The 19,731-nt window shown below is 33.7% G+C and overlaps 1 protein-coding gene across 1 annotated transcript in view; it reads right to left on the bottom strand.

The window, feature by feature from the left end:
• REDIC1 (regulator of DNA class I crossover intermediates 1) overlaps positions 1–19,731 on the bottom strand; it is a gene marked incomplete at its 3' end in the record, with an annotated part of 72,885 nt that overhangs the window by 33,877 nt on the left and 19,277 nt on the right. The window contains 3 exon segments of the mRNA XM_082666923.1: positions 5,285–5,345; positions 6,760–6,829; positions 7,091–7,599. Of these exon segments, the coding sequence (XP_082523049.1) occupies positions 5,285–5,345; positions 6,760–6,829; positions 7,091–7,599 (640 nt within the window).

Raw genomic sequence — 19,731 nt, 5'->3', positions numbered from 1 at the left:
ATATTAATCCCTTGTTGATTGCATCATTTCTAAATATTTTCTCCCATTCTGCTGGTTGGCTTTTCATTTTGCCGATGGTTTTATTCGCTGTGGAAAAGCTTTTAAATTTAATTAGGTCCCATTTATTTATTGTTGATTTTATTTCTTTTGCCTTAGGAGACAAACCCCCCAAAATATTGCTACAATTTATGTCAAAGGGTATTCTGCCTATGTTCTCTTCTAGGAGTTTTATTGTTTCATGTCTTATATTTAGGTCTTAAACCATTTTGAGTTTATTTTTGAATATGGTGTGAGGAAATGTTCTAATCTCATTATTTTATGTGTAGCTGTCTAGTTTGGCCAGCACCACTTGTTGAAGAGATTTTCTTTTCTCCATTGTATATTCTTGCCTCTTCTGTCATAGATTAATTTACCACAGTTCTGTGGGTTTCTTTCTGGGCTCTCTATTCTGTTCCATTTATCTATGTGTCTGTTTTTGTGCCAGTACCATGCTGTTTTGAATACTTCAGTTTTGTTGTATTCTCTGAAGTCTGAGAGGGTAATTCCTCTGGCTTTGTTCTTTTTCTCGAGTGCTTTGGCAACTCAGGGTCTTCTGTGGTTCCATATAAATTTTAGGATTATTTGGTCTAGTCCTGTGAAAAATGTCGTGAGTGTTTGATAGGGATTACATGACATCTATAGATTGCTTTGGGTGGTATGGCCATTTTAACAATATTAATTCTTCAAAGCCACAAATGTGATACCTTTCCATTTCTTTGTATCATGTTCAATTTCCTTCATCAATGTTTTATAGTTTTCAGAGTATAGGTTTCTCATCTTCTTAAGTTTATTCCTAGGTATTTTATTCTTTTTGGTGTGATTTTTAAATGGGACTTTTAAAAACTTTCTCTTGTATCCTGCTACCTTGCTGCATTCATTTATTAGTTCTAGTAGTTTTTGTGTGAGACTTTAGGGTTCTCTATATAAAGTATCATGTCATCTGCAACTAATGACCATTTTACCTCTTTCCTTCCAATTTGGATAACTTTCATTTCTTTTTCTTGTCTCATTTCTGTGGCTAGGGCTTCCAGTACTATGGTAAATCAAAGCAGCAAGAGTGAACATCCCTATCTTGTTCCTGAATTTAGTGAGATGGCTTTCAATTTTTCACCATTGAGTATGACATTGGCCATAGGTTTGTCACAAATAGACTTTATTATGTTGAAATATTTTCCCTCTATACCCACTTTGATGAGAGTTTTTACCATGAATGGATGTTGAATTTTATCAAATGCTTTTTCTGCATATATTGAGATCATGTGATTTTTATCTTTCCTTTTGCTAATGTGATATACCACACTGGTTGATTTGCAAATGTTGAACCATCCTTTTGACCCTGGAATGAATCCAACTTGATTATGGTGTATGATCCTGTTTATATATTGTTGGATTTGGCTTGCTAATATTGTGTTGAGGATTCTGCTGTCTATATTCATCAAAAATATTTGGCCTGGGCTTCCCTGGTGGCGCAGTGGTTGAGAGTCCACCTGCCGATGCAGGGGACACGGGTTTGTGCCCCGGTCCGGGAAGATCCCACATGCTGCGGAGCGGCTAGGCCCATGATCCATGGCCACTGAGCCTGTGCATCCAGAGCCTGTGCTCCGCAATGGGAGAGGCCACAACAGTGAGAGGCCCATGTACCGCAAAAAAAAAAAAAAAAAAAAAAAAATATATATATATATATATATGTATATATATATTTGGCCTGTAATTTTCTTTTTCGTACTGTCTTTGTCTGGTTTTGGCATCAGTGTAATGGTGGCCTTGTAGAATGAATTGGGGAGTGTTACCTACTCTTCCACTTTTTGGAATAGTTTGAGAAGGATAAGTATTAGTTCTTCTTCATATGTTTGGTAAAATTCCCCTGTGAAGCCATCTTGCCCTGGACTTTTATTTGTAGGGAAGTTTTCAAGTTAAAGATTTTATTTCACTACTAGTGATTGGTCTGTTAAAGTTGTTTCTTCTGGACTCAGTCTTGGCAGGCTGTATGTTTCTAGAAATTTGTCCTTTCTTCGAGGTTGTCCAATTTGCTGGCATATAACTGTTCAGAGAATTCTCTTATAATTTCTTTATATCTCTGTGGTATCAGTTTTTATTTCTCCTGTTTCATTTCTTATTTTATTTCAGTCTTCTCTCTTTTCTTCTTGGTGAACCCAGCTAAATGTTTATCAATTTTGTTTATCTTTTCAGAAAAATAGCTCTTAGTTTAATTGATCTTTTCCATTGTTTTTTTTTTTGGTTTTTTTTTTTGCGGTACGCGGGCCTCTCACTGTTGTGGCCTCTCCCATTGCGGAGCACAGGCTCTGGACGCACAGGCTCAGCGGCCATGGGTCACAGGCCCAGCTGCTCCGCGGCATGTGGGATCTTCCCAGACCAGGGCACGAACCCGTATCCCCTGCATCGGCAGGCGGACTCAACCACTGCACCACCAGGGAAGCCCTCCATTGTTTTTTATCTCTATTTCCTCTCTGATCTTTATTATTTCCTTCCTTCTGCTGACTTTGATCTCTGTTTTTCTTTTTCTAATTCTTTTAGGTGGTAGGCTGTTTGAGATTTTTGTTTCCTGAGGAAGTCCTATATCGCTATAAACTTCCTTCTTAGAACTGACTTTGCAATATCCCATGTATTTTGAAAAGTTTTGTTTCCATTTTTATTTGTCTCAAGGTACTTTCTGATTTCCTTTCTGATTTCATTGTTGATCCATTTGCTTTTCAGTAGCATGTCATTTAGTCTTCATGTGTTTGTTCTTTTCCCATTTTTCTTTCTGTAGTTGATTTCTAGTTTCATACAGTTGTGTTCTGAAAAAAATGCTTGATGCAATTTCTATCCTCTTAAATTTGCTGAGGCTTGTTTTGTGGTCTAGTATGTGATCTATCCTGGAGAACGTTCTGTGTTCAATTGAAAGGAATGTGTATTCTGTTGTTTTTGGATGTACTGTCCCATAGATATCTACTAAGTTTAACTGGTCTAGTGTGTCCTTAAGACCACTCTTCCTTTATTGATTTTCTGTATGGATAATCTGTCCATTGATGTCAGTTAGGTGTTAAAGTCCCCTACTATTATTATATTATTGTCCCTTTCTTCCTTTAAGAGTTAGTATTTGATTTATATATTTAGGTGCTCCTGTTTTGGGTACAAATATGTTAACAAGTATAATATCCTCTTCTTGTTTGATCCCTTTATCATTATATAATACCCTTCTTTGTCTTTTGTTATATCGTTTGTTGTGAAGTCTCTTTTGTCTGATATGAGTATTGTTACTCCCACTTTCTTGTTGTTTCCATTTGCATGAAATATCATTTTCCATCCCCTCACTTTTATTCTGTACGTGTCTTTTGCCCTAAAGTCTCCTGTAAGCAGCATATTGAGGGTCTTGGTTTTTACCCAATCAGCCACCCTATGTATTTTGATTGAACACTGACATTTAAAGTAATTATTGATAGGTATGTACTTATGGCCACTTTATCACTTGTTTTCCAGTTGTTTCTGTAGTTCTTCTCTGTTCATTTTTTCTTTTTGTTTCTAGCATTGTGGTTTCATGAGGTTCTTTAGTAATTCCTTGGTTTCCCTGCTATTTGCTTTTTGTGTAGCTATTATAGGCTTTTGACTTGTGGTTTCCACGAGGATCACATATGTTGACCCATAATTATATCTACAGTAAGTCCCCTACAGATGAATGAGTTCTGTTCTGAGAGCACGTTCATAAGTCCAATTTGTTTGTAAGTTCAACAATGTTAGCCTGGGTACCCAACTAACACAATCAGCTATATAGTACTGTACTGTAATAGGTTTATAATATTTTTCACACAAATAATACATAAAAAGCAAACAAACACAAAAGTAAAGAAAATATTTTTAAGCTTACAGTACAGTACCTTGAAAAGTACAGTAGTACAGTACAACAGCTGGCATACAGGGGCTGGCATTGAGTGAACAGGCAAGAATAATTACTGACTGGAGGAGGGAGAGGAGGTGGGAGATGGTAGAGCTGAAGGATCATCAGCAATGAGAGATGGAGGGCAAGCTGCAATTTTACACATGCCTGACATTGATGACAAAAGTTCTGGTTCCTTGCTGGATTCAATTCTATCTACCCTCTTGAACAAAAGACCCAGTGATTTCTGGCGGGTAGTAGCTCTTTTTTTCTCATCATAGATGACACAGTAGCACTGGATTGCATTCTGAACGGCTGCTGCAACTTTCATGTACTAAGTTCGGGTCCTCTGCCTCAAAAACTAACAGTGCCTCCTCAAATAAAGAAAATCCCCTTACCAAATTTCCTGCATTGTGAATCTCTTTGGTTCTTCAGTTACTTCTTCTTCCTCTTTTCTCTCTTCAGCCTTTCTCTCGGCTTTCAATTCTATTGTTATCAATTGGTGCTTCTTAGCAGTACCTGCTACATCACCACTGCTTTTATACTTGCTTCCAGACAGCCTGGGCTTGAAATAAAGACACTGTACTACTATACTCTATACCGTACTGTAAAGTACACAAAAGCACAACCACTTTTAGAAGACACATACATGTAACAATGTATGCCAGACACATGAATTAATTTATGTGATTGGACATGTGAATGCATATTTGCATCTTTGAATGTTCTCAACTTGAAGGTTCATATGTAGGGGACTTACTGTACTTGTTTTAAACTGATAGTCATTTAATTTCAAACACATTTTAAAATATCTACATTTTTTTACTCCCTTCTCTTTTGTGGGTTTTTTATGCTATATTTTACATCTTTGTGCTTGTTCCTTAACTGTTTATTGTTCCGTGTCCTAGTATGTGACCTATCCTAGAGAATGTCCCATGCGCTCTTGAAAAGAATGTGTATTGTTTTTTGAATGACTGAATCATACACCCTTATTATGAGCAGGAATTACAACTTAGGTAACCAGTGTTTATATATGTTTTAAATATATAACTATTTTCACCTGTAACACAATTAAACCTAAAGAAATTTCATCTTGGAATAAATTTTATAGGACTTAGAGAAAGAACGTTAAATGCATCTATATTGGTTTGACTAAAATAAGGCACATTACAGTTTCTGAAATGTTGTTAATTTTATTTCTCAATCTAAGCTATAATTTCCCCAGAGTAAAAAAATATATTAAAAAAAGTTACCCTAAAAAGAAAATTTTCAGAAAGAGCTAACCTTAAATCAAAGTAAATTTTAAATACTAAAATAAGACATGATAATACAACTTACTTAATTGGAAAGATAATGTAAGATGTACTTTACCTCACCAATTCCAAAGTCCCATGATTGCTTAGAACACAATTCTTCCAAAGGGATATTACCCCTAAGGGTTTTAAATAAGACAGTATTAGAGTGTGTTTTATTCCCTCTGAAAATTATTGTTCTAAATTATGATTCCCAAAGTTGGTTAAAGATCAGAATTATAAGAGAAGTTTTTTAAAAGATAAGGATTCATAAGCTCTATCTTAAGGAGCCTATTTATTTTGTGTAGGTCAAACTTGATATTTTGTATTTTAAAATCACCCCTTGGGCTTCCCTGGTGGCGCAGTGGTTAAGAATCCACCTGCCAATGCAGGGGACATGAGTTCAATCCCTGGTCTGGGAAGATCCCACATGCCACAGAGCAGCTAAACCCATGCGCCACAACTACTAAGCTTGCGCTTTAGAGCCCACAAGCCACAACTACTGAAGCCCTCATGCCTAGAGTCCATGCTCTGCAACAAGAGAAGCCACCACAATGAGAAGCCTGCGCACTGCAATGAAGAGAAGCCCCTGCTCACCGCAACTAGAGAAAGCCCACGTGCAGCAATGAAGACCCAATGCAGCCAAAAATAAATAATAAATAAATTTATTAGGGAAAAAAAAACCCTCAAGTGATGAGGATCTTCACACAGGTTTGGAAGCCATGTTCTAAATCACTTTCATAAAATATGTTTTAAAATTCAAGTTTTAACATCCTGTTTTTCATTCATAAGTTTCTGAACATTTGGAGGTTTGACAACAAAGAACCTAAGTTGTTGATTTTATTAAATGTGGTGAATCTATTTTTTAATTAATTTGTTGTGCCAATGCCATAAAAATGGCATCTAATAATTCTTTGTATTACAGATATTTTACATATTTCCATAAGAAAGTACTTCCAAAATAAAAATCTATTCTAATTCATGATTTTCAATTACGAAGATTTGATTAAATCATAATTATTACTGAGAAAGTTAGGTATATTCTGAAACGACAAGTCTTCTTTAATTTCCTATAATGTCAGTCCCATACATTGTTGATATGCTTGTTTATGCCATTAACATTTGAATTCTATTACTCCCTTGTTCTGATTCTATATTAACCAAGCAACCTTCCCATGGCAAGCTGCCAAAAAGTAAAAAATATTCAGTACGAAAATTATGCCAGTAAGCATTCCTATATATGTCACCTATTTCTTATTGTAAATTAATAAATTGACATTCTGGTGGGTAAATAAATTTCCTGAACACATAAGTCAGTTTTCTCAAATCTAATTAACACTATGATTCAGATAAGAAGATATTTTTGCACTGGTGAATATGAGGACCAAACTCTCAACTAGGGTGATATTACCAAGGTCTGACAATTGATTTTTGAGGCCAGTCTGCCCACCCTCAGACAGCATTATGCCTACCTCACTTTGTATCAGTTTAATCCTTAAACATGCATTATATTAGATCCCAATTTGCATTCCCCAAATTTACCTAAAAACTTACATATGGTTCACTGAATATTTCTGATTTTTTTTCTGGGATGTCTTCTCTTGGTAATCACTTTCAAATTTTCCTTTAAAAATAAAAGTATGTATTGAAATAAAACTTTAGCATAGGCGATTTCTATTTTTTAATTTGAAGTTTATTAGCATGACCCATATAGAGGGATGCCACTGGTCCACAATGTCATATAATAGAATGTCATTCTATTTTTAATTTCATGTTCCCCCAAACACACACACACACACACACACACACGGATATTCATTAAAACTGAAAACAAACAAACAAAAAGCCCCAATAGATTATTACACTTTCCATCTATAACACCAACCTTTTTTTTCAGAGCTGGCTGGGTAACAATCCTTCTCAAAAGATGTACTAAAATTATTTCTTTCATTATTGTTGTACTCTTTCTGACAATTCTTGTTTGGTCGACACTTTTCTGGAAAACTTGATTTATTAAAAGTAGAATTACTAGAAGTCAACTCTGGATCTGTAAAAATACTTCTAATGCATCTATCAGTGAAATGGTTTTTATCAGAACTAATGACTGCACTGTCATAATGACACTTGTCAAAGGTTTTCTTTATCTTCTGTTGATCTATGTTTAATAAGTTGATCATATTTTCACTAATAAAAGAGTCACAGTTATCTGATAGAAGGTTTGGGGTTGGCTGGTTCATATCTTCATTAGAAAACTTTTTTCTATTTTCTCCCCAAATATGTTGTAATGAATTTTTTTCAGTAATGAAATCTGACTGTCTTCTTTCATCCATGCTTCCACAATATTCACCTACAACTATAGCAGGTCTCCTAGTAAGGAAATTTCTATTTTCTGGACTTCAGGATAAATAAAAACATATTTATCAAGAAAAGCATAGAGCATTCTCATTTAGAAACATGTGAAGTTAAATCTTACAGAACATATTGAGTAGCTGCTAACATTTAAATGGACCATGTTTACATTTTTAAAGTTTAAATAAATAATACTGCTTTGGGTGGAAATGTGTTAATAACCTCTTCTAATATCTTAGTGAGTATAAAAATAATCTACACTTAGTTTAGTACTGCAACATGAAAAACTAGTATGTGGTTCAATTTACTGTTTTATTAACAAAACAAAATATTTATTAACAAAAACAAAACATCTAGATAATTATCTAGGCAAACACTGTACATAAATGCCACTCCATTTAACCAGAGAAAGACACTTTGAAGACTGTTCAGAGAAAATAATTACCCTTAGTATTAAAATGTCAAATAAAATTGTTATGAGAACATTAAATCAGATATTTCTCAACCTAACAAGGAACTCAAACTATCTCTGAAGTTCCCAAGGAAGAGCAATATAACTACAAATGCATACGTAAGTAATAAAGCCAAGAGATAAGATGGATTAGATGAAAATGTTAGACCAGATAGCTTGCAAATTCCCTTCTAATGTATAATTATTATAAATTATTATAAATCATAATTCTAAGTTATGTCCAACTTGTATTAAAGAATCAAAGTTATCATGGAAAGTAATTAGAAATCAAGGTATTATGAATTTTGTTGCCTTTGACTATCTACAAATTTACTTGGGGTTGGTTTTGTTCCAGAGATTGGAGGTACCAAAGAAATTTAGAAAAAACACAGACTGCTGAAACTCTGATTGAGTTCCAATTTTATTTATAATTAATTTATTAAATATTTAATGAGCAAGTACACCTACTCTGTTCTAGGCAGTGCGCCATGTGTTGGGGACAGAGAGATAAAATATTTCATTTTGGTATTAAGGAGACAGAGATGTTTTGTCCATGAATGCACACAGATCATGATCCTACATTATTTCTTAATATGGGTCTTATTGGTATTTTGGGCAGAAAAATGCTACTCTGTTATTACCAAAAGGCATAACCTATAGTATACAATAATATACACCATTAACAGCAGAGAAATTTCTATTACTCTAAATAAGAAAATAAATTTAAAAGCACTTAGTAAGTTAGAAAGCATACTACAAAATGTAAATCATCATTTTAAAAGGGTATCTTAAGCATTCAGACTCAGGATAATCACTAACTCAAAAGATGTGGGCAATACAGAAGTGTAGAGTGCACAGTCATTGCTCACAAGAAATAGCCTAGAAGAGGCAAGAAAAAATTAGAAAGTGAAAAGTGCTATCCTACAGTAAATTGTCACTATAGTACATAGAAATTCTTTTGACTGAGAAAAATCAGGCAGGTGGCATTTGAGTTGGGGACCAAATGTTGGGAAGAATTGTTACTTGTACAAATGAGAGACATGATGCTAAAAATTTTAAAGTCTTATTAAGATAAATCCATCCAGTTTAACAATTTAATTTTTCCTATAGATAAATATAAAATTCATGAAAATTATGTACAAAAATAGGGATAAATTTATTATCTAAATAAAGAGTATTCAACAGAAATTTAATGTATGCCTACTATGTGGTAAGGAGACAATACAGCTTATATTCTAGTGAACAAATATATTAAACAAATAAGATAATTAGCCATTAATAAGTACAATAAAAGAAATGAAGAATTAAACAAATAAAGATAATTATAGTGCCTTTACAAGTGCTACAAAATCACGTGATGGAATAACATGTTGGAGGTCATGTTTCAGATAGTTTGGTCAGGAAAGTCCCTAATAAGGAAGTGATAAATAAGCTAAAAGTACAGAATGGTTAGACATGTGAAGAAAGGAGTAAGCACACCCTGGGGAATGGAATAATAACAAATGTAAGGTCTGCAGCATGTTTGGGAAATGAAAAGAGGAGGAATAAAGCTAGATTAGAATCAGTAAAAGAAAACTTATGACTTAAGGCTTAAAAGGTACAAAAGGGCCAAAAATCATGCAGAGCTTTATTTCTGAAAAGACCAATAAAAAAACACTGAAAGGGAAGAGATATGGGAACATATGTATATGTATAACTGATTCACTTTGTTATAAAGCAGAAACTAACACACCATTGTAAAGCAATTATACCCCAATAAAGATGTTAAAAAAAAAACCAAAACACTGAAAGGTTCCAGTACAAAAGTAAAATCGACTGCCTTCTGCCTTGGAAAATATCAGTCTGATTGCTGGGTGCATATGAATTTCAGGTCTTCTGACTACCCAAATGAAGAAAAAAGAACCAGATTTATCCTCCCAACTGACCAAATTAAAAAACTAGACAAAATACATGAGACAATAATTTTCAGACATGGGCCATCAGGTAGAACAGGATAATGATCCCTGAAAGAGAGAAAACAAATCAAATGAACCCTATAACTGCTCCTAGCTTACTACCTTGAGAGTGTATCCAAGCCACAGAATACTTGAATACTTGGAGGGGAAACCTAGTCAGAGCCCACAGATTACCCTCCTTGAGGAAATAGGGCTGGGGGTTCAGGGAGACTACAGAAAATAGAGTTCACGGGGCAGAGTACCATGAAGGAGTGTGTTTCAAAAAAAGGAAGCTCCAGAGATCTACAGAGAGTTCTCAATTCTGTAACCAAGTACTGACCAGCACACACATATGAAGCAATTAGTCAAGGCTGGGAAAAGAACCACCCAACATGAGAAGATGGAACAATTCCAGGAACTCACACAAAGATGGGAAAATTTTGTGTTCTCATCAACCAGAGTGGAAAACCTTGTAATTCAAAGGAAATTGGAGAGGACTCAGAAGAGTATAGCCTCAGCAGAGGGCAAATTAACCACAGACTGAAGGTGTATCTGGTCCTGCTTAACAAAGTTTAAAGCAACCCTCAATAAAATCGTACTACTTCCAAGTAACTGAACTGTATCCCAGAACTAAGCTTAAGATGATCTATAGGATTACAAGATTTCCAGAAACCAAAAAGATAATTCACAATGTATAGAATCTAAACAAAATTCGCAAGAATGCAAAGAAGCAGAAAGTTACAATCTGTAATGAGGAGGAAAATCAGTTATTAGAAATAGACTAAGAAATGACACAAAATGATATAATTTATAGACAAAGACATTAAGAGAGTTATCCTATGTTCCCTATATTCAAGAAGCTAAAGGAAAGATTGAGCATATTGAATAGATACAAGGAAAATAAAGAGTTAAATCAAATTTCTAGAGATGAAAAATACACTGAATAAATTTACCAGTACAAGATACCAAAGAAGATACAATTAGTGAATTTGAAGATCTAACAATATATATAAAATGAAAGGAGAGGAAAAAAATGGAAAATGAATAGAGCATCAGCAAACTGTCACAAAACTTCAGTTGGACTACTTTACATATTATTTGGGATCCCAAAGAAGAGAGGAGAGGAATCAGAAAAAATATTTGAAAAATTAATGACTGAATTTTTTCCAAATTTTGTAAAAACAATAAGTCCACAGATCCAAGAAGCTCAACACATCCCAAACACAAGAAATAGGAAACAAACATCCTAATCTTAATGGAGAGAAATCCACAGTAGAAAATCTGTGGTAGAGAATCCATCATGAAAAATCTTAAAAACAGAGAAAATTGTATATTATATATACACAGATATTAAGATAAGAATGACAGCAAACTTCTAGTTGGAAACAATGGTACTCAAAGACATTTTTCAAAAAGAAGAGAACAATAAAGACTTAAAAATATACGAGATGAATTAATCACCAGCAGACCCACACTATAAAAAATGTTAAAGAAAGTCTTTTAAACAGAAGGAAAATGTCACCAGATGTAAATCTAGAGCTGCACAAAATAATGAAGACCACCAAAAATGATAAATTTGAACTGAATATAAAAAATTGTTTTCTTATTTTTTAACTCTCTCTAAAACAAAAAGAATAATGGATTTATAACATATATATAAGTAAAATGTATGAATACAACAACACAAAGGCTAAAGGAAAGAAACAGAAGCATACCATTATAAGTCTCATATTATATTTGAATTGGCATAATATAACTTGAAGACAGTCCATGATAAATTAAATATATACTATAAAATCTAAAGCAATCACTGAAAAACAAAAAACAGAGTTATATCTAATAAGCCAACAAAAGGGATAAATTAAGTCATACAAAATACTCAAAAGGCAGAAAAAGAGGGAAGGGGAACAAAATTATATGGGACAAATAAAAAACAAATAGCAAGAGAACAGACTTAAACCCAACCATATCAATTGTCACATTAAATGTAAATGATATTCTTAACAGTAATACATTTCAATAAATTTGAAAGGATTCAAATCACATAAAGCATCTTCCTTGTCCACAATATAATTAATTCAGAAAGATAACAGAAAAGCCTTGAGGTTTCTAGGAACCAAACAACAAACTTCTAAATAATTAATGGATTGTAAATGAAATCAAAAGGAAAATTATAATTTTTTTAACTGAATGAAAATTAAAACAAAACATATCAAACTTGTAGGATATAGCAAAAACAGTGGTTAATGGGAAACTGATAGCACTAAACACACACACACACACACACACACACACACACACACACACACACACACAGAGAGAAAAGAAAAAATGGTCTCAAATCAATGACCTCAGCTTTCACCTTAAGAAACCAGAAAAAAAAGAGCAAATTAAATCCAAATTAAATAGACAAATGGAAATAAAAGCAGAATTCAATGAAATGAATACTAGAAAAATAAGAAATATGTGAAATTGAAAGTTAATTCGTTTAGAAGATAAGTAAACTTGGTAAGTCCCTAATCAGAATAATCAGGAGAAAAAAAGGAGAAGATGTTATCAATGAGAGAAAAGACATCACTACAGATGTTAAGGATGTTAAATGCATTGTAAGGGGATATTATGAATAACTTGAAGTCAATAAATTCTACAACAGATTAAATGAATACTTTTTTCATTCAATACAAATTATCAAATCTCACTAAAAATAATCTGACTAGCCTGTATCTAGTAAGAAATGAAATTTATAGTAAAAAATAAACATTCCCACAAAAAGAACTCAGTGATGAACTCTGCCAGACATTTAAGGAGTAAATTATACCAAAGCTACACAAACTTTCAGAAAATTACATAGGAGGGGTTACTTCCCAACTCATTCTATGACATTGGCATTAGGCTGATATCAAAATCAGAACAAGATATTAAAATAAAAAGAAACCTAGAAAACAATATCTTTCAAAAATTCCTAACAAAATTTTAGCAAATCAAATCCAAGAATGCATAACCAGGATAGCATGCTGTGACCAAGTGGGGTTTATCTCAGGAACACAAGACTGATTTAACATTAAAAAAATTAATCTATGAGGAGCAGGACCTCTGGAATTGATAGAGAAACTTGGCAAATTCTTCCCCACTCTAAGCAACAACAGAACCAAATAACATTTGCAAAAAAAACTATTTCAGAATCTGGGGAGTGACCAAAGGTATACAATAAACTGAGAAGGAGGTAAAACTACTAAACCTTAGTAGGAAAAGTGGGAGTCTGTGGAGTTTTAGCCTTGGGCTGCTTCCCTCCATCCCCAGCTCCATGGCTGGTAGCACTACCAAGGCTAGGCAGTTTGGAGGTGGGTATGGGGGAGCCCCATGACCAGGGAATTTGTCAAAATCGATCATTATCTTGGTGGCAGACCATCAGGATAGGCTAACATTGCAGCTGCCTAAGGCTATAATACTTGGAGAAAGCAAAAAACGATCAAGAAATTTCATGGAGAGATCTAGAAAACAAATACATTTTCATAAACTCCCAGCCATCACTGGTGGTCTGGAAAGCTGCAAACATGTATAAGGCTGTGAGCACACACAGGAGAGAGCAATCAGAAAAAATATGTAAAAAATATTTGAAAAATTAATGACTGAATTTTTTCCAAATTTTGTAAAAACAATAAGTCCACAGATCCAAGACGCTCAGCGCAGTCCAAATACAAGAAATAGAAAACAAACATCCTAACCCTAATGGAGAGAAAGCCACCATAAAAAATCTGTGGTAGAGAATCCACGATAAAAGAATCTTAAAAACAGAAAATTATATTATATACACAGATATTAAGATAAGAATGACAGCAAACTTCTAGTTGGAAACAATGCCACTCAAAGACATTTTTCAAAATGTCTTTGAAAAATAACACTCATCCTGGCTGAATGTGAGGTATCCACTCATACCTGGCTGAATGTAAGGTCTTATGCCCAGGAGGAAGTCTTATTAGCTCAAGGTGTTTAAACACAACCTTCAACTAATCATTGGTTGACCTCTAAGCACTGCTTTACAGATTTAAATGTCAAATATTTAAATGAAAAATATTTAAATGTCAAAATATTTAAATGTCAAAAATTTAAATGAAAAATATCAAATCAATAAGTTAAGCTTACACCTTAAGAAACTAGAAACAAAAGGAGGCCAAACTAAATCCAAAGTAAGTAGAAAAAGAAAATGATAAACATTAGGGCAGAAATGGAATAGAAAAAAAAATAGAGAAAATTGATGAAACTCAAAACTTAGCAAATAAAATTAGCAAATCTTTAGTTATACTGACCAAGAAAAAAAGTAGAAAAGACACAGATCTGGAATTAAACAGGTTAAACAAGGATATCAACACTTACCTTATAGAAATTAAAAGGATTTCAAGGGAATACTATGAACAACTTTATGCAAACAAATTATACAACTTAGATGAAATGGATGAATTCCTATAAAAACACACATTAACACAAAGTACTCAAGAAGAAATTTTAAAATCTGATTAGACCTATAACAACTAAAAATAAAAAGAATTATTAGTTAAATGTCTTTCCACTAAGAAAAGGCCAGGTGCAAAAATACTTAAAGAAGAAATAACCAGTCCTCCACAAATTCTTCCATTAAATAGAGGAGGAAATGCTTTCCAACTTGTTCTATGAAGCCAGAAGTATTACTCTGTTACCAAAGCCAGACAAAGACATCAAAGGAAAAGAAAAATTCAGACCAATATTTCCCATGAATATAGATGTAAAAATCATTAAAAAATTAGCAAAATAAATCCAGCATTTTATGAAATGGGTTCTGTAACATAATTAAGCAGCCTTTATTGCAGGAAGGCAAGGTGGTTTAACATTTGAAAATAAGGTAATATATATTAATAGAATAAAGGAAAAAAACTACATGATAATCTCAAGGGACACAGAATGAGCATTTGGCAAAAATCCATGATAAAAACTTTCAATAAACTAGGAATAGAGGGCAACCTGACAAAGGGCACCTACAAAAAACCTAAAGCTAATATCATTCTTAACAGTGAAAGGTTAAATGCTTTTCCCTAAGACTCAGAACAATGTAAACATGCTCACTCTTGCCACTGCTATTCAGCACTGTATTAGAGGTTCAAGTCACTGCAGTCAGGCAACAAAAAGAAGCAAAAGGCATTCAGATTGAAAGGGGAAAGGTAAAAATATCTATATTTATAGACAGCATAATCCAATATGGTGAAAATCCTAAAGAACTCATAAAACTACTAGTAGAATAATACAGCAAGGTCAAAGGATACAATTTCAATATACAAAATTGTATAACTATATACTAGCAATGAATAATCCAAAAATAATATTAACAAAATAATTGCCAAGATATTGGCCTGTAATTTTCTTTTCTGGTAGTGTCTTTGTCTGGTTTTGGTATTAGAGTGATGGTGATGGCTTCATAGAATGTCTTTGGGAGTGTTCCTTCCTCTTCAATCTTTTGGAAGAGTTTGAGGAGGATCAGTACAAGTTCTTTGTATGTTTGGTAGAATTCACCTGTGAAGCCATCTGGCCCTGGACTTATGTTTGTAGGGAGTTGTTTCTTGTTTTTGTATTTTTAATTACAGATTCTATTTCATTTCTAGTGATTGGTCTGTTCAAGTTATCATTTTCTTCTTGATTCAGTCTTGACAAGCTGTATGTTTCTAGAAAGTTGTCCATTTCTTCTAGGTTGTCAAATTTGTTGGCATATAATTGTTCATAGTAATCTCTTATGGATTTTTGTATTTCTGTGGTATCAGTTATGATTTCTCCTTTCATTTCTTATTTTCATTATTTGGGTTTTCTCTCTTTTCTTCGTGAGCCTGGCCAGAGGTTTGTCAATTTTGTTTACCCTTTCAAAGAAGCAACTCTTGGTTATACTGATTTTTTCCTATTGTTTTTAATCTTTATTTTATTTATTTCCTCTCTGATTTTTATTATCTGCTTTCTTCTGCTAACTTTAGGTTTTGTTTGTTCTTCTTTTTCTAATTCTTTTAGGTGGTGGGTTAGGTTGTTTATTTGACATTTGTCTTGTTTCTTAAAGAAGACCTGTACTGCTATGAACTTTCCTTTAAGAACTGCTTTTACTGCATCCCATAGATTTTGTTTGGTTGTGTTTGCATTGTCATTTGCCTCAAGGCATTTTAAAATTTCTTCCTTGATTTCATCATTGATCCATTGGTTTTTTAGTAAAAAGAAAATTACAGGCCAATATCTTTGATGACTATAGATGCAAAAATTTTCAACATAATATTAGCAAACCAAATCCAACACATAAAAAAGATCATACACCATGACCTAGTTGGATTCATCTCAGGGTCACAAGGATGGTTCAACATATGCAAATTAATCAATGTGATACACCACATCAACCAAAGAAAAGGTAAAAACCACATGATCATCTCAATAGATTCAGAAAAAGCATCTGATAAAATTCAACATCCATTAATGATAAAAACCCTTACAAAAGTGGGTATAGAGGGAACATATCTCAACATAATAAAAGCTTTTTATGACAAACCCACAGCCAATATAATACTCAATGGTGAAAAGCTGAAAGCCTTCCCGCTAAAATGTGGAACAAGACAAGGATGCCCACGCTCATCACTTCTCTTCAACATAGTATTGGAAGTCCTAGCCACAGCAATCAGAAAAGAAAAAGAAATAAAAGGTATTCACATTGGTAGGGAAGAGGTAAAATTGTCATTATATGCAGATGACATGATATTATATATAGAAAACCCTAAAGACTCCATACAAAAACTACTAGAATTGATAAATTCAGCAAGGTAGCAGGATACAACATTAACACACAGAAATCAGTTGAATTTCTTTATACTAACAATGAAATATCAGAAAGGGAATGTAAAAAAATCAATACCTTTTAAAATCACATAAAAAACACACAAAACTTAGGAATCAACCTCACCAAGGAGGTGAAAGACATATGTTGAGAACTACAAAACATTAATAAAGGAAGTCTTAAAAATAATGCAAAGAAATGGAAAGATATCCCATGTTCTTGGAATGGAAGAATTAATACTGTTAAAATGGCCACACTACTCAAAGCAATCTACAGATTTAAGGTGATCTCTATCAAATTACCCATGACATTTCTCACAGAACTAGAACAAATAATCCTAAAATTTATATGGAACCATGGGAGACCCAGAATTGCCAAAACAATCCTGAGGAAAAAGAACAGAGCAGGAGACATGACCCTCCCAGACTTCAGACAATACTACAAAGCTACAGTAATCAAAACAGTGTGGTATTGGCACAAAAACAGACATATGGATCAATGGAACAGAATAGAGAGCCCAGAAATAAACCCACACGCTTATGGACAATTAATCTTTGACAAAGGAGGCAAGAATACACAATAAAAGACAGTCTCTTCAGCAAGTAGTATTGGGAAATTTGGACAGCCACATGTAAATAAATGAAGTTAGAACACACCCTCACACCATACACAAAAATAAACTCAAAAATGGCTTAAAGACTTAAATATAAGACACCATAAAACTCCTAGCAGAGAACATAGTTATAACATTCTCTGACATAAATTGTACCAGTGTTTTCTTAGGTCAGTCTCCCAAGGCAATAGAAATAAAAGCAAAAATAAACAAATGGGATCTTATCAAACTTGTAAGCTTTTGCACAGCAAAGGAAACCATAAGCAAAATGAAAAGACAAACTATGGATTAGGAGAAAATATTTGCAAATAATACAACTGACAAGGGCTTAATTTCCAAAATATACAAGCAGCTCCTACAATTCAGTAACAACAAAAAAATAACCCAATCAAAAAATGGGCAGAAGACCTAAATAGACAATTCTCCAAAGAAGACATACATATGGCCAATAGGCACACGAAAATATACTCAACATTGCTAATTCTTAGTGAAATGCAAATCAAAACTACAATGAAGTATAACCTCACACCATTCAGAATGGCCATCATTAAAAAGGCTACAAATAAATGCTGGTGAGGTTGTGGATAAAAGGGAACCCTCCTATGCTATTGGTAGGAATGTAATTTGGTACAGCCACTCTGGAAAACAGTATGGAGGTTCCTCAAAAAACCTAAAAATAGAGTTGCCATATGATCTAGCAATCCCACTTCCTGGCATATACCCAGAAAAAAATATAATTCAAAAAGATACCTGCACTCCTATATTCATAGCAGCACTACTTACAATAGCCAAGACATGGAAACAACCTAAATGTCCACTGATGGATGAATGGATTAAGATATATATGTAATGGAATATCAGTCAGCCATAAAAAAGAATAAAATAATGCCACTTGCAACAACATGGATGGACCTAGAGATTATCACACTAAGTAAGTCAGAAAGAGAGAGACATACCATATGATATCACTTATATGTGGAATCTAAAATATGACACAAATGAACATATCTATGAAACAGAAACAGACTCACAGACATAGAGAACAGACTTGTGGTTGCCAAGGGGCTGCTGGGGGGGAGGGAAGGATTGGGAGTTTGGGATTAGTAGATGCAAACTATTATATATAGGATGGATAAACAACAAGGTCCTACTGTACAGAACAGGGAACTATATTCAATATCCTGTGATAAACCATAATGGAAAAGAATACGGAAAAGAATATATATATATGTGTGTATATATATACACATATATATGTATGTGTGTGTATAACTGAGTCACTTTGCTGTACAGCAGAAATTAACACAGTATAAATCAACTATACTTCAATAAAACTTAAAAAAAAGAAAATAATTCCCATCACAACAACATAAAATGAATTAAATATGTAGGAATAAATTTAACAATATAACCATGAGGCTTATACACTGAAAACTACTGTACATTACTGAGAAAAATTAAAGAAGATTAAATAAAATAGAGTATTATTCAGCCATAAAAAGAAAATCCTGGGCCTCCCTGGTGGCACAGTGGTGGAGAGTCCACCTGCTGATGCAGGGGACACAGGTTTGTGCCCTGGTCCGGGAAGATCCCATATGCCATGGAGCAGCTGGGCCCATGAGCCATGGCCGCGGAGCCTGTGCGTCCGGAGCCTGTGCTCCGCAACAGGAGAGGCCACAACAGTGAGAGGCCCGCGTACTGCAAAATAAAAAAAAAAAAAGAAAATCCTTCTATTTGTGACAACATGAAAGAACATGGAGGATATTTTGCTAAGTGAAAAGTCAGACACAGAAAGATAAATACTGTATATCTTACTTATATGTAGAATCTAAAAAGCCAAACTCAAAAATGCAGAGAGTAGAATGGTGGTTGCCAGGGGCTGGGAAGTGGGAGAAATGGGAAATATTGGTCAAAGGGTACAAATTTCTAGTTATAAGATGAATAAGTTCTGGGGATCTAGTGTACAGCATGGTGACTATAGTTCTTAATACTATATTTACACTGGAAATTTGTTAAGAGTAGATCTTAAGTGGTCTTACCACACATACAATAATGGTAACTATGTGAGGTGATGGATGTGTTAATTAGCTTGATTGTGGTAATCATTTCAAAATGTGTATGTATATTAAATCATCACAGTGAACACTTTAAATATATATAATTTTTATTTGTCAGTTATGTCATTAAAGCTGGAGAGAAAGAAAATCACACTTCAAACACACTGGAAGGCTCTCTCATGTCCCTCCAAGTCCATACCTCTCAAAAGTAACCACCATTCTGATTACTGTTGCTATACATTATTTTAGCCTGTCTTTGAGCTTCATTTAAATTGAATTATACAATGGTTCTC

This window comes from Grampus griseus (assembly GCF_964374135.1).
Source record: "Grampus griseus genome assembly, chromosome: 11".
Lineage (NCBI taxonomy): Eukaryota > Metazoa > Chordata > Mammalia > Artiodactyla > Delphinidae > Grampus > Grampus griseus.
Note: the sequence above shows the minus strand (reverse complement) of the source record. Positions and strands in the feature narration are given on the sequence as shown.